This window comes from Corella eumyota, chromosome 7 (assembly GCF_963082875.1).
Source record: "Corella eumyota chromosome 7, kaCorEumy4.1, whole genome shotgun sequence".
Lineage (NCBI taxonomy): Eukaryota > Metazoa > Chordata > Ascidiacea > Phlebobranchia > Corellidae > Corella > Corella eumyota.
Window position 1 is genome coordinate 11,861,635 of NC_137496.1, and position 17,841 is coordinate 11,879,475.

Consider the following 17,841-nt stretch of genomic DNA (forward strand, 5'->3'; position numbering starts at 1 on the left):
GCATCTGTGAAAAAAAAAGTTTGTTTAACCGTGCCCCCCAACGACCCCACTTTTATGAGGTCAGCAGAGCAGGGGAGACCGGGCAAGCTTGGGCCGGCTGGTGAGAAGGGTCAGCAAGGTTTAAGGGGTAAAATTGGGGGTCCTGGCCTCAAAGGTGAGCAAGGGTTGAGGGGTAAGATTGGCCCCATAGGTTCCAAGGGTGAAATTGGGGCAATTGGGGGTCCTGGTGTGAGGGGTAGGCAAGGGTTGAGGGGTAAGATTGGCCCCATAGGTCCCAAGGGTGAAATTGGGTCAATGGGAGGGCCTGGCCCAAAAGGTGAGCAAGGAAGGGGTTTAATTGGCCCCATAGGTCCCAAGGGTGAAGCTGGGGCAATTGGAGGTCCTGGAGTGAGGGGTAAGCAAGGTTTGGTGGGTAAGATTGGCCCCATAGGTCCGAAGGGGTCAGTTGGGGCTACTGGAGAGTGTTCTTGTGATGGGGAGGTTGTGTCGGAGATGGAAAAAATACTCCCTCAATTAAAAGGTATCTTAGTTACTAAAATAAAACTATTTAAAAATAATTAACTTTAGAAATTAACTTTTTTGAAGTTATTAACATTTTTTTTATATCAACTAGTATACCCACTACAGTGGTATTTTTAAAGTCTTTATTGTATTATTTTAGTGTTTATTTAAATTAATATTTATTTCAAAGATATTAGATCCACTAAACGTTATCTATATTGTCCACTAATCTCCATTTTATATAACATAAACAATCAGTTTCAAATTAATGTTGAATGCTGATTAAAATGTTAATTACCTGTAATATACTGATTTGTTAACAACCATGCTAAAATGGTAAAAAATAGACTTCAAGTTTTTTAATTTATAAAAACTTAGGAAATCACAGCTACAGAATACTAGATATTTTGAAATATATATTTTAAATTTTTGCAGTTTTTACTTTGTGAAACTTAATAACAAAAATCATAACTAATAGTTTAAATAAACAACATTTGCATGTTATTAAAAAACATAACCCAACTTGACCCTTTTTACTTTAAAACTTGACCTTCAACCTTCTTAGAAACTTAACCTTTTTACATTAGAAGTTATTTGAAGGTCAAAAAAATCATGTGTTTTTTTTAAATAAATAAATACTGGCACAATAAATTATTTGGTTAATTTTTTTTTATTAAGAGTCTAAAAAAAATTTTGATTTAAAATACTTTTAGTTGGTGCATGTGGACTGGGGTTAAAAGATGGGAGAATACGGGATAGTGACATCACAGCTAGTTCTTATTATAGCAGCAGCTACTTACCACATACAGCAAGGTTGGATGCTTATACCAGGGGTTGGTTACCTAATCAATGTGAGTTGTTGGAATTATTTGCTATCTTATAATAAAGTTTCACAGCTTTTGTAATTAGTGAAAAATAAACATTAACATTGTTTTAATTAATAGCCAGGGTTGGGGAATGGATCCAAATTGACCTCAAGAGATCAACTGGAGTGACAGGAGTTGTGACACAAGGAAGAAGTACCTTTTTTTTATCTGGTTGGGTCACAAGCTTTAAGATATCGTATGGGTCCAGTACATCAGATATGCGGTTCATCCAAAATAATGGAAATGATCTGGTAAGCTTAATTTTGAAAAGAAAATGTAATAAAAAAAAAACTTATCCCAAATTTGTTTTTTATTTCTACCAATTATTGCAATAATTATTTTCTTATTTGTGTAAATTGATTTAAAAAATTATTTTATTAAAAATGTTTTATTGATATTTTCTAAAACTTTTAAGCGGTGTTTGTTGTTTACAAGCTAGATGACAATAACCAAGTTATACAAAGCATTGTTTAAACAATCACTATTCTAATCGTTTTGTGATGTCATAGATAATTCCTTAATTTTATTATTCGGCGTTTTTAACGTTAAGTTAAATGAAAAGCGATGAACAACGCGACATCAATAAAGTTTAAAAGTTAAATTTTAGTGATTAATATTTTAAGTAAAAGTTACTTTAATATCATTGAGTTTATTATTATATTTGACGACTATATACCTCACTGTTTTAAGTTTCCCTATAACGTAACGTGAGACCTGTCGTGTGAACAGGCCTTTATACACCGATATCATTCAATATTTTGATGGTTATAAAATCAAATCTAGTATATTAAACCTAACTCTTTATAAAGGTATTTGTTGGTAACGAAGATAGAAATGGTCACAAGTTGAACAACTTTCCTCAACCTATAAGTGCTCGCTATGTTCGATTGTATCCACAAACCTGGTATAGTTTTCCCATTCTTCGCATGGAGCTTTTATCTTGCTAGTAATCACATATTTTCATTTGCCAAATAATTTGAATTCTTATTTGTTAATTACCAATATTTGACTATCTAATTAATTATTTAAACTTATAAACTATTTAATACTTTTAGAATTTTAATTAACAATAAATATTTTGTGTGATTTTAATTAAATCTATCAATAAAATTCTGTAAATTTTAGTGAATGGTACAAACAAACTTAACAAAAAGTTAACAAAGTTAATAAAAGAAATTAGAACTATTATGGTTGTAGTAGTTGGGTTTATTGAATGTGTGAATAAACAATATGTAAGAGGCCAAGCACTTCTCCGTACGTGGATATTCATTGGTTTTATAAGCGCGTCTGATCAGCTTGTAGTGCCTTTAGGCCGATAGCTTTGATCGACTGTTCGCTTTTTTGAATATCGGATCACCTACGCTATGGCAGCAACTGTTTTCCCCTTGAATTATGGCACAGTTTTAGTATTCGGAGTTTTGCCTTAGTTTTAGTAGTTAGTTTGATTGCTAAGTTTTGTGGTAGATGTCTTGCGCTTCAGTCTTGGTAGTTAGGTTGCTTCCTAGGTTTTTCGGTAGATGTCTTGCGCTTCAGTCTTAGTAGTTAGGTCGCTTGCTATGTTTTTTGGTAGATGTCTTGCGCTTCAGTCTTAGTAGTTAGGTCGCTTGCTAGGTTTATTTAGTAGTTAGGTCGCTTGCTAGGTTTTTTGGTAGATGTCTTGCGCTTCAATCTTAGTGGTTAGGTTGCTTGCTAGGTTTTTCGGTAGATGTCTTGCGCTTTAGTCTTAGTAGTTAGGTCGCTTGCTAGGTTTTTCGGTAGATGTCTTGCGCTTCAGTCTTAGTAGTTAGGTCACTTCCTAGGTTTTGTGGTAGATGTCTTGCGCTTTAGTCTTAGTAGTTGGGTTGCTTGCTAGGTTTTTTGGTAGATGTCTTGCGCTTTAGTCTTAGTAGTTAGGTCGCTTGCTAGGTTTTTTGGTACATTTCTTTCGCTTAAGTCTTAGTAGTTAGGTCGCTTGCTAGGTTTATTTAGTAGTTAGGTCGCTTGCTAGGTTTTTTGGTAGATGTCTTGCGCTTCAATCTTAGTGGTTAGGTTGCTTGCTAGGTTTTTCGGTAGATGTCTTGCGCTTTAGTCTTAGTAGTTAGGTCGCTTGCTAGGTTTTTCGGTAGATGTCTTGCGCTTCAGTCTTAGTAGTTAGGTCACTTCCTAGGTTTTGTGGTAGATGTCTTGCGCTTTAGTCTTAGTAGTTGGGTTGCTTGCTAGGTTTTTTGGTAGATGTCTTGCGCTTTAGTCTTAGTAGTTAGGTCGCTTGCTAGGTTTTTTGGTACATTTCTTTCGCTTAAGTCTTAGTAGTTAGGTTGCTTGCTAGGTTTTTGGTTGATGTCTTGCGCTTCAGTCTTAGTAGTTAGGTCGCTTGCTAGGTTTTTTGGTAGATGTCTTGCGCTTCAGTCTTAGTAGTTAGGTCGTTTGCTAGATTTTTTGGTAGATGTCTTGCGCTTCAGTCTTGTAGTTAGGTCGCTTGCTAAGTTTTTTGGTAGATGTGTTGCGCTTTAGTCTTAGTAGTTAGGTCGCTTGCTAAGTTTTTTGGTAAATGTCTTGCCTTAGCTGTGTGTTAAGTTAGTTTTGTTTGTTATAGACTAAGTGAAGCTAGTTAGTGATATAGCTTGGACTTAGTTGGTTGTAAAGCTTAGGCTTTTGGCCGTCATTTTCTCACTAGATTTTTAAGAAGATGCCTAGCGCTTGTTGTATGTTGAGTTTGGCTTGTTTGTTATAAAATAAATGTAGCGAATAGCTAGTTGGTTATACTTTTTTAAAATTAGATTTTATTTGGTACAAGTCGAAAGTATTAAAAATTTTAATAAAATGTATCGTTTATCCTCGATCGGGGGAATAACCTTTTGCATCACGTTGTGAAAAAATTGTCAAAAATTTGTTTTATTTATTATTTTGTTACTGGTTGGAATTAATCTATTACAAAGTGGTTCAAATAATTAAATAATGCAAAGAATTAGCGATTTAGTTTGGATGAGCCAAGCTGTGTCTAAAGTTCTACGATCAACGCTGAAAACAAGTTGTTATGACGTCACTCATTTTGTTCAAACGAGCAGTGTCTTGGCTCCTGTTATGGACAAATGCTCGCAGGTGAAAATGTTAAGTAAACTCGATGTTAGGTTGACTTTAAATTTAAGGTCTTTTAAAGTTATAATTTGATAAACTTAGCTACTGTCGGACTGTCTGACTGCTAGTCTGGAAAGTAGGGCAGCGTGCACGCACGAGATTTTTTTCATTAATAAAATTGCACCCTTGAAGTTAGAGTTTTGCACGCCTGGTTTCTTAAAAAAATGTGCACGCGCATTTTTAAAAAAAAAATATGCACGAGCATTTTTAAAAAATGTGCAAAAAAAATGTGCACGCGCAAATGTGCATGTGCATTTTTTTCACGCAGGAGATCTTGTCGAAAACTGCCCTACTTTGCAGATTGGTTTGACTGTGCTCTGTTTAACCAGCGTAGTGTAGTGGTTAAGACACTTGGCTTCGCTACATGAAGTCCTGTGTTTGATCTTTACTACTCTCAAGCTGTAGCGCCTTTGAACAAGGAGCTATAAAAGGTATAAACCTCTGCTAAGACAACAACTGGAGACTGGGTTAGGGTAACTGATGTTACTTTATGTTCAGGTTGTAAAGTCAACCTTTCCACATCATGGATAAACGAATATAAAAAAATTAATTTGTTTTAAAGGTTTGTGGAGTTAAAGGAATGGCTGACATTGAAGATTTTGATTTAAACCCCGACCAATATTCAGCAACAGATTTTAACATCGACGATAATAACGAAAACGAGAAAATATCAGAATCGAAATCACATTTTAATCACCCTAACAATCCAATCAGCCTAACACAACCGAAACGAACGTACAACACTCTACAATCACCCAACTTTAAAGTTTCAAAACCCAACATCAGAACTTTCTTGACATCATCGCATTTTAACTCAATCACAGCCGATGATCTTGCGATGTTAGCCAAAGTACAAAGGACACGGAAAACCTCTCAAATCACGGAGAAGAAAGATGAATATATGAGATTAAATGATCAATCTAAAGAGAGAAAAGTCCCTGCATCCAGGATTAGGAGGATTGCAACTTTTGGAGGTATTTTGGAAAGTTTTTTTATTTTAGTAAAATGTCAATTTTTTGGGTCACTTGTTAGTTTTTTTTGTATATATCTTTATCCTCGATGTGAGAAAGTCGAATGCGCGACTTAAACATAGACTAACATCAGTTACTTCGACCCAGTCTCGAGTTACCTGTGGCTGTTTGGGATATTAGAGACTATAATTGGCCGATAATTATACTGCTAATTAAGTGTTGGCTCAGCAGGAGTTTATACTGTTTATAGCGTCTTACATAAGAGCGCTACAGCATGAGGTCAGTGGGGATTGAATCCATGACCCCATGTGTGATGTAGCAAGTGTTCTTACCACTATACCACGCTGTCGACTAGTTACGATCCTTTACAGAGACTGCTTTTACTGCCCCATTTGCTCTAATGTTTAACTAACTGATGTTTATGTAGGTTTAGCTGCTGAGTTAGCTGTTGGAACTGTTGCAGATATGGCAAAAAAGTCTTTGGGTTTTGCTGGTAAGATTTTTGATATTTTAACTTAATGTTTATATTAAAAATAATATTATTTTTGCAACGATATTGTTAATAATATTTTATAGATAGTAAAGACTCTGTGTCATCGAACAAATTCCTGAGTGAAGCCAACTTAGCTCGAGTGGTCGACACTTTATGTAGAGTAAGGGGAGCTGCTTTAAAGTTGGGCCAAATGCTCAGTATTCAAGGTAAGATTAAATGTAGAGTGAAGAGGTTGAAACTATTATGTGTTGAGTATTTATTTCTTGGTTATTACAACATTTGGTTGGTGTTTACTGGCAGCATGGTGTAGTGATAAACTTGACCTCACTACATGAGGTCCTGGGTTCGATCCCCACTGCTTTTATGCTGTAGCACCCTTGAGTAATGTGCTATTAACGGTATAAACACCTGCTGAGCCAACACTTAATCAGCAGATTAATTATCAGACAATTATAATCAATAATATCCCAAACTGCCACAGGCAACTCAACACTGGGTCAGGGTGACAACTGTTACTCCGTGTTTAAGTTGTGAAGTCGACCTTCTCACATCGAGGATAAAATTATATATTAAAACTGATTTAGTTGTTGTTAAGATGTAATTTTTACCCAGGTATTTGTAGTGAAATGTGATCACTGTAAATTAAAAATGAGTTTTGTTAATATTTGTTTTAAGATGACTCGGTGGTGGATCCTGAGTTGTTGAAAATATTTGAAAGGGTTCGACAGAGCGCAGATTTTATGCCAGCTTATCAAATGAAGGTGATTTTCCTTATCAGCAACTTGATTGTCTGATTGTCAACTATTGTTAAAAAACAAAAATCAAACCCAGTATCTTAAACTTAACCTGGTTTTTACCTGAGGTTGGAATTAAACCCAGGATCTTTAGCTTAACCTGGTTTTTACCCGAGGTTGGAATCAAACCCAGGATCTTTAGCTTAACCTGGTTTTTACCCGAGGTTGGAATTAAACCCAGAATCTTTAGCTTAACCTGGTTTTTACCTGAGGTTGGAATCAAACCCAGGATCTTTAGCTTAACCTGGTTTTTACCCGAGGTTGGAATCAAACCCAGGATCTTTAGCTTAACCTGGTTTTTACCCGAGGTTGGAATTAAACCCAGGATCTTTAGCTTAACCTGGTTTTTACCCGAGGTTGGATTCAAACCCAGGATCTTTAGCTTAACCTGGTTTTTACCCGAGGTTGGAATTAAATCCAGGATCTTTAGCTTAACCTGGTTTTTACCCGAGGTTGGAATTAAACCCAGGATCTTTAGCTTAACCTGGTTTTTACCTGAGGTTGGAATTAAACCCAGGATCTTTAGCTTAACTTGGTTTTTACCTGAGGTTGGAATTAAACCCAGGATCTTTAGCTTAACCTGGTTTTTACCCGAGGTTGGAATTAAACCCAGGATCTTTAGCTTAACCTGGTTTTTACCTGAGGTTGGAATTAAACCCAGGATCTTTAGCTTAACCTGGTTTTTACATGAGGTTGGAATTAAACCCAGGATCTTTAGCTTAACCTGGTTTTTACCTGAGATTGGAATCAAACCCAGGTTCTTAAACTTAGCTTTGGTTTTTACCTGAGATTGGAATTAAACCCAGGATCTTTAGCTTAACCTGGTTTTTACCTGAGGTTGGAATTAAACCCAGGATCTTTAGCTTAACCTGGTTTTTACCTGAGGTTGGAATTAAACCCAGGATCTTTAGCTTAACCTGGTTTTTACCTGAGGTTGGAATCAAACCCAGGATCTTTAGCTTAACCTGGTTTTTACCCGAGGTTGGAATTAAACCCAGGATCTTTAGCTTAACCTGGTTTTTACCTGAGGTTGGAATCAAACCCATGATCTTTAGCTTAACCTGGTTTTTACCCGAGGTTGGAATTAAACCCAGGATCTTTAGCTTAACCTGGTTTTTACCTGAGGTTGGAATTAAACCCAGGATCTTAAACTTAGCCTGGTTTTTACCTGAGGTTGGAATTAAACCCAGGATCTTTAGCTTAACCTGGTTTTTACCAGAGATTGGAATTAAACCCAGGATCTTTAGCTTAACCTGGTTTTTACCAGAGATTGGAATTAAACCCAGGATCTTTAGCTTAACCTGGTTTTAACCAGAGGTTGAAATTAAACCCAGGATCTTTAGCTTAACCTGGTTTTTACCTGAGGTTGGAATTAAACCCAGGATCTTTAGCTTAACCTGGTTTTTACCTGAGGTTGGAATTAAACCCAGGATCTCAAGCTCTCAGTTAAACTCAGGAATGTTAAAAACACAATTTCTAAAATTCCAACCGATATTATTTTTGTTAAAGAAAGTCTTGGTGGAAGAGTTTGGGGAGAAGTGGAGGAACTTGGTTCTAGAATTTGACGACAAACCATTTGCTGCAGCTTCTATTGGTCAGGTTGTTCTTCAAATATTTTAAATAATTTAAATTAAAAAAAAAATTACTCAAAATTTAAAATTTATAACCCTGTTATATTGAGGATAACTTTTATTTTAAGGTTCATCGAGCAGTGCTGCATAATGGCCAGGAGGTGGCGATAAAGATCCAGTATCCCGGTGTTGCCAACAGTATCGACAGCGACATTAATAATTTGGTAACGCTGCTCAAATTCTGGGACATTTTTCCGAAGCGTGAGTTGTATTTTTAAAGATTAAAATTGAATCGTTGTTAAATTAACATGTGTTAAAAATAAATTATCTAATTCTCTCTTGTACTTTATGGTTCTTGCTAATTCTCCCTTGTACTTTATGGTCCTTGCTAATTCTCTCTCGTACTTTACGGCCCTATCTATTTCTCTCTTGTACTTTATGGTTCTTGCTAATTCTCTGTTGTACTTTATGGTCCTATCTAATTCTCTCTTGTACTTCACGGTCCTATCTAATTCTCTCTTGTACTTTATGGTCCTTGCTAATTCTCTCTTGTACTTCACGGTCCTATCTAATTCTCTCTTGTACTTTACGGCCCTATCTATTTCTCTCTTGTACTTTATGGTTCTTGCTAATTCTCTCTTGTACTTCACGGTCCTATCTAATTCTCTCTTGTACTTTACGGCCCTATCTATTTCTCTCTTGTACTTTATGGTTCTTGCTAATTTTCTCTTGTACTTCTTGGTTCTCGGAAAAAACTTAGGACCGTAAAATACAAAAGTTTTCTACGATAAATTCTTAAAATAATCTACTTTAAAATATTGTGGTTAATATTTAAAATATTAGTTATAAGGTAACCTGATTATTTGTTTTTATGAATACACAGAAATGTATATGGAGAAGTTTATAGATGTGGCAAGGAAGGAGCTAGCATGGGAATGTGATTACATCAGGGAAGCCAAATATTTAAACAAGTTCAGGTTCTCTTCAATTACTGCAGAAAATTATGTTTTGGAATTAAATCCCAAGTTGACTTTTTTATATTTATTTATCCTTGATGTGGGAAGGTTGATTTCACAACCTAAACATAGAGTAACATTAGTTACCCTGACCCAGTCTTAAGTTGCCTTTGCCAGTTTACGATATAATAGATTGCAATTGTTCGATAATTAAGCTGCTAATTAAGTGTTGGCTTAGCAGGAGTTTATACTGTTTATACCGCCTAACGTAAGGGCGATACAGCATGAAAGCAGTGGGGATTAAACCCCAGGCCTCGTGTAGTAAAGCCAGGTTTTCTAACCACTACAACATGTCAACAATAACTAATTTCACCTTCTTTAGAATTTTTGTTAAATTAGTTAAAGCAGTTTTAACTTGAAATAATAAACCTTCCATATTCTTATACTAGAGATGCTTTAAAAGACGAGGAAATATACGGAGTTCCACAAATTATCCCTCAATTAAGTGGAAAAAGGGTGTTAACCACTCAGTTAGTTAGTGGGTTGAGTATAGATCAACTAACAACACTCGACCAAGATGAGAGAGATTATGTGAGTGACTTTAATTTATTTATTGACTGCATAGTCTAAACCTAAACTTTTATGATGAAACTGTGATATGTGATTAACTTACATTATGTGATTATTAAACTGCTGATTGGTTTTGGACTAAGCAGGGTCTGAAATCACACTAAATTGGAAGCTGTGGGGCTTAAACTCAGGACCCCATGTGCTAACCCATTATGAAAGGATAGAGATTGTAATTGGCAGCATGGTGTAGTGGTCAGAACACTTGGCTTTACAACATGATGTCCTGGGTTCAATCCCCACTGCTCTCATGCTGTAGCGCCCTTGAGTAATGCGCTATAAATGGTATTAACTCCTGCTGAGCTAGCACTTAATCAGCAGCTTAATTATCGGGCAATTATAATTTATAATATCCCAAACTGGCAAAGTCAACTCAAGACTGGGTCAGGGTAACTGATGTTACTTTATGTTTAGGCCATTAAGTCGTTCTTTTCACATGATAAATAAATATGAAAAAATTATATTAACCTGATTCCTGCTTTTATTATGACAATTAATTCTACTATTAACTTAAAACTATTACCTTACTTGCCCTAACTCTAAAACCATATAATCTATAACAACTATTACCAATATTAACTTAGATTAAAACTGACCTATATTGCTCTGTAATGGTGGTAACAATTGTTATAGTTATAGTGGTTATGGATTTTAAATGTATTATAAGATGCTGTATGTTATTGTGTTTACCTATTTGTTGTGTGTTTCAATATTTTCCTTATTTTTAAAGATCTCTGCTGCAGTGTTAAGGTTGGTTTTAAAAGAGATCTTTGAGTTGAAATGCATGCAAACCGATCCAAATTGGGCCAATTTTCTCTACAACCAAAACCAACAAAAGGTTCTTAAAGATTAACATTTCTTTTTAGATAAAATAAACACCATTGCTGGTAATTATAAAGAACACCGTAACTAATATCATAATTTAACCAGCAGCATTGTGTAGTGGTTTAAACACTTTTTTACATAAGGTCAGAGGTTCAATTCTTACTGCTCTCATGCTGTAGATACCTTGAGTAAAGCACTATAAACGATAGAAACTCATGCTGAGCCAGCACTTAATCAGAAGCTTAATTATCGGGCAATTATAATCTGTAATATCCCAAACTGGCAAAGTCAAATCGAAATTGGGTCGCGACTGGGTCATCGAAACTCTATGTATATTTTGAAACACAAAATAAATCTGTTGTATGCTAAACAATATTTTATTTGTAGTTGTGGTTGCTTGATTTTGGGGCAAGTCGGGAATATTCTAAAAATTTCATCGACGATTACATCGAAGTGGTGAAAGGTGCAGCAGATGGCGATAGAGAGAAGGTTTTGGATTGCTCCAATAAACTTGGATTTCTAACCGGATATGAAACAAAGGTGTTGACATAAGTTTAAAACAAACACAAAATAACTTTGAACTTTACCTAATATTGTTTAATTGTAACAAGTTATAGTTATGACCATATGCTCAATAATCAAGCTGCTGATTAAGTGTTAGCCTAGCAGAAGTTTATACTAATAATAGCGCCTTACTTAAGGGTGCAACAGCATAAGAGCAGTGGGAATCAAACTGAAGACCTCATGTAGTGAAGCCAAGTATTCTGCCCCTACATCACGCTGTCGGACTTAATCTTAAACTCTAAGTTCATCATGGTTAAATCTAATTTTGTTATCACTAGGTGATGCAAGAGGCACATGTTAATGCCATCATGATTCTGGGCGAGCCGTTTAAAACCGACAAAGTTTTTGATTTTTCCGAGCAGAATATTTCACATCGAATCGTAAACCTGGTTCCAACTTTCCTGAAACATCGTTTGACCCCCCCACCAGAAGAAAGTTATTCTTTACATCGGAAGTTATCCGGTGCTTTCTTAATCGCCACCAAACTAAAAGCAAAGTTTGCATGCAAGGGTTTATTTGATGAAGTTTATGCTAATTACTGGAAGAAATAAATTTCGTTGCTGTTTATTTTTACTTTGAAAAGCTTTGTTTTTTTTGGTATAAAATGCTTGTGGTAAATATCTTTACTTTTTCTTATGTTATCTTATTTCAACATTGAGGCACTGTAGGTTATAATTTTGAAATATTTTCCTAATTTTTAGTAGTATGTTTGATCTTTGATCGTCTTATTTAAATATATAAAACTGCCTATTATATCTTATGTGTTAAAAAAATAAGTTTATTATTTAGTGGTTAGTAAAGTGTTAAAAAATATTTTGAATTTGGTATGAACTCCTACTGAGCCAACACTTAATCAGCAGCAAAAGTTTTAGGCAATTATAATCTATAATATCCCAAACTGCCACAGGCAACTCGAGACTGGGTCGAAGTAACTGATGTTACTCTATGTTTAGGTTGCGCATTCGACCTTCCCACATCGAGGATAAAGATATATACAATAAAAAATAAAGTTAAGTAATGAGGATAAATATTTACTCACGCGAAACGGAAAGGGATTCCCCTCCACTTTCAATAATTTTATTTTTAGAATCAAAGTTTTTGTTAGCGAGCTTTGCTTAAAATACGAAGCAAAACGGGCAAACGTACCAACAGTTTAGAATAATAATCTAGCAAAAATTAAGTGAGATTTAAAGTTAAACTTAAATATCGTGTTTTTTTGCTTATATGTAAAAGTTTATTGCTTGAAAAAGTTTTGATATTTTTTAAATTTTGTTCGGCAGTTTCTAGTATAAAGTATTTAGCTTTTTGTTTTTGTTATTTAATTAAATATTGCTGATATTTTTGCATTTTATTTTATTTAATGATGTTAAAGAATGTGTCAACTTTAAATTTCAAATTTTTTAAAACTGGTTTAAAGTCAGAAGTTTGTTTTATTTTGACAAAAGTGCAAAAATTTTTTTCTTTGTTGCAAAATAATGTCAGTGAAAATTTCAGAGCTTTAATAGCATCGTTCGCCGGCTTTTAAACGCAAAAGGGGCGAAATTTTTATAACTTTGCCCAAATCTTTTCCTTGCGAATACTACCCTTCTCTGCATTCATTTTAGCACTAGCGGTTTAAACCAACAGACGACGCTTATAGCATAGAGATACTGATATATAAACTATATTTTAGTATCTCTATGGCTTATAGAGCTGCAAAATTTTCTTTTTAAATTGTGGTTTAATTTATTGTGCCAATTTGATTTATGTATTTTGTATGATATTTTTAATCCAGTATCATAACTAGTTGTGTTTAACTAAGGCTGTATAGGAAGCTTTAAACAATATTGCCATTTTTGCTAACTAAGAATATTAAGACAATACTATAGACTTAATTTTGTTGGTGTGATCAAATTTTTTAATGACTTTTTACGATAAATTGTTTTTTTGTTTCTAGAATTTAAATTAAAACAATGAACAACAAAGAAGCGAAAACAAACGAAAACAATGCAGCAAATGATGTCACAAATCATTGTTCCACTTCATCGAACGTTACTCATTGTGACATCACAAACTCAAACAGAGTCACCCAGTGGATAAGGTTGAACGTGGGAGGTCAACACTTTGTTACCACGAGAACGACCTTAAGCAAATACACAAAGTCGTTTCTGTATAGATTGTGCCAAGATCAACCTGACCTTAACTCAGATAAAGTAAATATTTTGAGTTTTGTTGTTTTTTATTTTTTTTAAATGAGGTCAAATTTACTGCCAAAGAATAAACAAATTTTTGGAATATTCGTTAGGAACTTTAAAAAATGCAATAACCGGCAGCATGGTGTAGTGGTAAGAACACTTGCTAAACCACACGAGGTCGTGGGTTCAATCCCTACTGCTCTAATGCTGTAGCGCCATTAAATAAGGTGCTACAAACTATATGAAATCAGTAGTATCTTAAACTGCCGAACAGAAACTCGAGATTGGGTGGGAGTAACTGGTGTTACTCTATGTTTAAGTCGCGCATTTGATCTTTACACATCTATAAAAAAAATACAAAATAAGCCACAAACAAAAGAAAAAGTTGCAATCAAACTCTTTTAAATGACTTAAAATTTACATTTGTTACCCCAACCTACTTACTTAATTAAATAGATCTTATGGAGTGTTGTACAGTGCTTTATTTACTTATATTAAAATTATTGTTGTATTAAATATGGCAGTAATAATAAAAAAAACGGTAAAACTTAGCTAAAAAAGCCATGGTTAATTTTCAGTATTTTGTTTTCTTTTTTAAATAGAAAGTTAAACACCATGTTTTTAAGTATAATTAACTTTCGCTTTCGTTTAAACTAAAGCATCTGTTCACCTGAATTTTTGTTTTAAATATTTATAATGTTATTGTTGTTTTTTCTAATTAAGCGGTTGTTTTTGTCTGTTATTGATGACAATAATACATTCACATTTATAGGTGATTATTTATGTTTATAAGCTAACTTTAATTAATTGTTTTTTTAATTAAAGTTTATTTTATGGACTTTTGATATTTGTTTATTTTTTTAGTTCAGTTTTATTAATAAATTTTGTGTTTTTTTGTTGTGCCTAGAATTATTTTTTTTATTCTACCTATTATAGCCAGTATCTTCAACCTTTTTACTCATTTATTTTATGTTTTTTTATTTAGGATGAAACTGGAGCCTTTTTAATCGACCGAGATCCAATTTATTTTGGACCAGTTCTTAACTTTTTGCGACACGGAAAACTCGTTATTAACAAAGATCTCGCTGAAGAAGGTAGTTATTAAATATTTCCACTTTGATGTTTTACTTTGAAGCGGTAATCATTTGTAATTGTTAAAATTGGATAATTAAACCTTAATAAAAAGGGTAATTAACTCAGATTTTAATGAAATCACATTTTTAAATTAAATTTTGTTTCAAATTTTATTTTTTATTTACACACACACTACTCAATGTAACTTATATTTAGCCTTTTAATATTGTTATAATAATATGCCCACTAGGGTTGTCCTGCTTTTAGATGTATTAAAATTCAGCAAAACACTGTTTTTTTACTAAATTTTTTAATAAATTGTTTTTTAAGGTGTTCTCGAGGAAGCAGAGTTTTACAACATAGCTGAACTAGTGAGACTTGTTAAGGATAGAATAAGGGATCGGGATAAGAAAATTTCACAGGTAAATTAATGATTTTCACCAGCATTTAGTAATATGTTGTTTCAAAAAAATAGAATTTTTTAAATAAATCAATTAACAGATTTTAAAAAACAGTTTAATAAATAATTCAATTATGATAAAATTAACAGCCCTAAATTTATTATACATCTGTTAGTATGTTGTTATTTATATTATTTTTGGATTAATTTACAATTCATACACAACTTTATAACAAATGTAAAAACTAGTGAATTTTTTTATGTTTTCTAGCCACAAGGTAAACACGTATACCGAGTTATTCAATGTCTTGAAGATGAGTTAACTCACACTGTGTCTGCAATGTCGGACGGCTGGAGATTTGAACAGGTAACTTTTAGTTTAAACTTTCATTTATTCTATGATGTATCGTTAAACCAGTAGTATAGTGTCGTGGTTACAACATTCAGTTTTACATTATGTGGTCTTGGGTTCGATCCCCACTTCTTTTATGTTGTAACAACTTTAGGTAAGGTGCTATAAACATTATGAAATACCACTGAGCCAAAAAAAACAATCAGCAGATTAATTATCGAGTAATTATAAATAATATAATATTCTAAACTGCCAAATCAACTTGAGACTGGGTTGGAGTAACAAATGTTACTCTATGTTTAGGTTGTAAAGTTAACCTTATTGGGGATAAATAAATAAAAAATTGAACACAAAGTTTTGGGTTAGATTCCTACTGCTTCCTACACTATCCTTTATTTTTTGCCTGTTAACAATCTAAATAATGAAAAATTCAGAATTATTTTAAGGATAATTTTAGCTTTCTTTAATGTTGTATTCCTTTCAGTTGATTAGTGTTGGATCATCCTACAGTTATGGAGTTGATCAGGCCGAGTTCTTGTGCATTGTTTCCAAAGAATTAACAAACAATTACAATGGAGTTAACATTGAACAATCTAATAAAGCCAAGGTATTTCAAAATCTTTTAAATTTGAAATTTTTTTAAACTTTTCAATTTAATAATAATAATAGTTAGGCAAAAATAGAGCCTTTGAGTAAGGCGCTATAAACGGTATGAACTCCTGCTGAGTCAGCACTTAACTAACAGCTTTTATCGTGCAGTTATAATCAATATTACCCCAATCTGCCAAAGTCAACTCGAGACTGGGTTGGGGTAATTGATTATTACTCTATGTTTAGGTCATGAAGTCGACCTTCTCACATAAAGAATAAATAAATATATAAAAAAGGGCTTGTAGCATAACAATGCCATTAAAAATCAGGTTTAATTTTTTTTGGACGAAAAATTCAAATTTTTTAGTTAAACTTTTTTTAATATTTTAGATTCTTCAGGAACAAGGTTCTCGCTTTCAATCGACAGTTCGAAGATGAAAAACGAGGATAAACATTATTAGGTGGTAGTCTCAAATTAGCTAATCAGCCTTTCACAAGGAGAATTTCTACAAAGATTGTGTTAGTTGAATTTTCTGCCTTGTCTGTAATATTTAAGTTTGTGTTTTAGTTTTTTCTATTTTCAACTATTTTTTGTCCGGGGTTATATATGCTACTGGGTATTCGCTAAATTTCAAGATTTCAGGGGTTAAAAATACATTTTTTTTAAACTTTTTGTTAAATTTAACACTCTTTAAATGTGCGTGGGCTATTTAGATTATAATATGGGCAGCAATTCTTTAAAAATGTAGAGGGTTGGGGGGTTTAAAAAGTGTTAAACTCAATCTTTGGTTGTTATTTAATCGACATTTTTAAGTGCCCTAATAGTTTAAAAATTAAATACTTTGGTAATTTTTACTTTATTGTATATTGACTTAAACACTTTAACTATATTAAATAGCTATTTGTTTCAAATTTAAATTCCTGTTTATTTTAAACTATTTTTATATTTCATTTGTGTAACAATATAACTTAAACATTAAAAAAACTTTGAAATATTTCTTAATTATGATAAACTTATTAGATTAATTATTATTTGTTAATTTTAATTAAAACCTTGTAATCAGAGTGATTGTAATAATTAGTTACAGTGTGATGTCATAATAATGATATTATTATGTCATATGTTAATTAGTAATTATTATGCTTAGGTTTATTTATATCTGTATCTGTGATATTCTAGAAATAAAACATTTTCTTTCGTTATTTTGGTTAATGTTTTTTCAACGAACAACATTTTTTTGTACTCGTTATATTTTTGTGTTAAATTCTTTTATTTGTTAAAAAGTGTTTTATTAAATTACACTATTTTTTCTGTTAGTTTTTTTTGTTTTTATTAAATTATAATCTGTTGTATAGGTATAAAATAAATATTAAGTTTGTTTTCGCATTTATTTAATTCATTTTTATTGCAATTGTACTAAGCATATTGTTGAATATGTTATTTAAATTTGATCTAAATAATAATTCAATTAAATCAAAAATTAAGTTAAATTACAATAAATTTTGTACCTACCTTATATGGTGAAGTAAAAAAAGGGTTGGAACCTAAAATAAAGATATATTGAATTTATTGTGTTTTATATGAAATAATATTAATGTGTTATCTTGATAATAACGAATTTTTATTACTATTACCAATCCCAACTTCTAATTATTTTAAGTTTTGAAAGAGGATAAATTATTTACTACATGACGTCATAAATTCTACACACGTGCGTAATGCAAGGGTTGTGATTGGCTGATTTCGGGAAGCGCTCATAATATTGATTTTTGTTGAGTAAATTCGTAGTTTTTCGAATTTGTAAACAAAGTTTTTAAGTATTATTTAAAATACAAATAACACAAGAATATTAATAGTTATTAATATCAAAATTGGTGAAAAGGATAAGTCAGTAAAAGTAGTTAGTATACTATTTTTATAGATGTCAGAGTGTTAAACTAATATCTGACTTTCAAACTTTTAATTTT

General features: G+C 32.7%; 3 protein-coding genes across 4 annotated transcripts; all 3 read left to right on the plus strand.

The window, feature by feature from the left end:
* The first annotated feature begins 54 nt into the window (after positions 1-54).
* Positions 55-2,951, plus strand: LOC145760365 (lactadherin-like). The gene is made up of 4 exons (XM_082574232.1): positions 55-520; positions 1,215-1,352; positions 1,446-1,618; positions 2,177-2,951. The coding sequence occupies exons 1-4, from the start codon at positions 55-57 to the stop codon at positions 2,312-2,314; spliced, it is 915 nt and encodes a 304-aa protein (XP_082430358.1). The 3' UTR covers positions 2,315-2,951.
* A 1,194-nt stretch (positions 2,952-4,145) lies between these two features.
* LOC145760436 (atypical kinase COQ8A, mitochondrial-like) lies at positions 4,146-12,029 on the plus strand. Of its 2 annotated transcripts, none has more exons than XM_082574325.1 (12): positions 4,146-4,445; positions 5,044-5,455; positions 5,880-5,945; positions 6,029-6,151; positions 6,621-6,706; positions 8,249-8,338; positions 8,439-8,571; positions 9,194-9,287; positions 9,716-9,857; positions 10,624-10,731; positions 11,106-11,258; positions 11,561-12,029. In XM_082574325.1, the coding sequence occupies exons 1-12, from the start codon at positions 4,302-4,304 to the stop codon at positions 11,831-11,833; spliced, it is 1,824 nt and encodes a 607-aa protein (XP_082430451.1). In that variant the 5' UTR covers positions 4,146-4,301; the 3' UTR covers positions 11,834-12,029. The 2 variants fall into 2 exon arrangements, with proteins under 2 accessions (XP_082430451.1, XP_082430452.1); XM_082574326.1 differs by lacking the exon at positions 4,146-4,445 and adding an exon at positions 4,865-4,948.
* A 1,096-nt stretch (positions 12,030-13,125) lies between these two features.
* Positions 13,126-17,108, plus strand: LOC145760441 (BTB/POZ domain-containing protein KCTD5-like). The gene is made up of 6 exons (XM_082574336.1): positions 13,126-13,474; positions 14,442-14,550; positions 14,861-14,952; positions 15,202-15,297; positions 15,767-15,889; positions 16,264-17,108. Exons 1-6 carry the CDS (start codon positions 13,235-13,237, stop codon positions 16,309-16,311), a joined length of 708 nt encoding a protein of 235 aa, XP_082430462.1. The 5' UTR covers positions 13,126-13,234; the 3' UTR covers positions 16,312-17,108.
* Positions 17,109-17,841: the final 733 nt, after the last annotated feature.

Excerpts from the sequence above, each read along its gene's own strand:
- LOC145760365 (XM_082574232.1), top strand. The coding sequence starts at position 55 with ATGAGGTCAGCAGAGCAGGGGAGACCGGGCAAGCTTGGGCCGGCTGGT. Across the intron at positions 521-1,214 it reads AATACTCCCTCAATTAAAAG|TTGGTGCATGTGGACTGGGG; the intron begins GTATCTTAGTTA and ends AAATACTTTTAG. Across the intron at positions 1,619-2,176 it reads AAAATAATGGAAATGATCTG|GTATTTGTTGGTAACGAAGA; the intron begins GTAAGCTTAATT and ends CTCTTTATAAAG.
- LOC145760436 (XM_082574325.1), top strand. The coding sequence starts at position 4,302 with ATGCAAAGAATTAGCGATTTAGTTTGGATGAGCCAAGCTGTGTCTAAA. Across the intron at positions 4,446-5,043 it reads TTATGGACAAATGCTCGCAG|GTTTGTGGAGTTAAAGGAAT; the intron begins GTGAAAATGTTA and ends TTTGTTTTAAAG. Across the intron at positions 5,456-5,879 it reads GAGGATTGCAACTTTTGGAG|GTTTAGCTGCTGAGTTAGCT; the intron begins GTATTTTGGAAA and ends ATGTTTATGTAG.
- LOC145760441 (XM_082574336.1), top strand. The coding sequence starts at position 13,235 with ATGAACAACAAAGAAGCGAAAACAAACGAAAACAATGCAGCAAATGAT. Across the intron at positions 15,298-15,766 it reads ACGGCTGGAGATTTGAACAG|TTGATTAGTGTTGGATCATC; the intron begins GTAACTTTTAGT and ends TATTCCTTTCAG. Across the intron at positions 15,890-16,263 it reads AACAATCTAATAAAGCCAAG|ATTCTTCAGGAACAAGGTTC; the intron begins GTATTTCAAAAT and ends TTAATATTTTAG.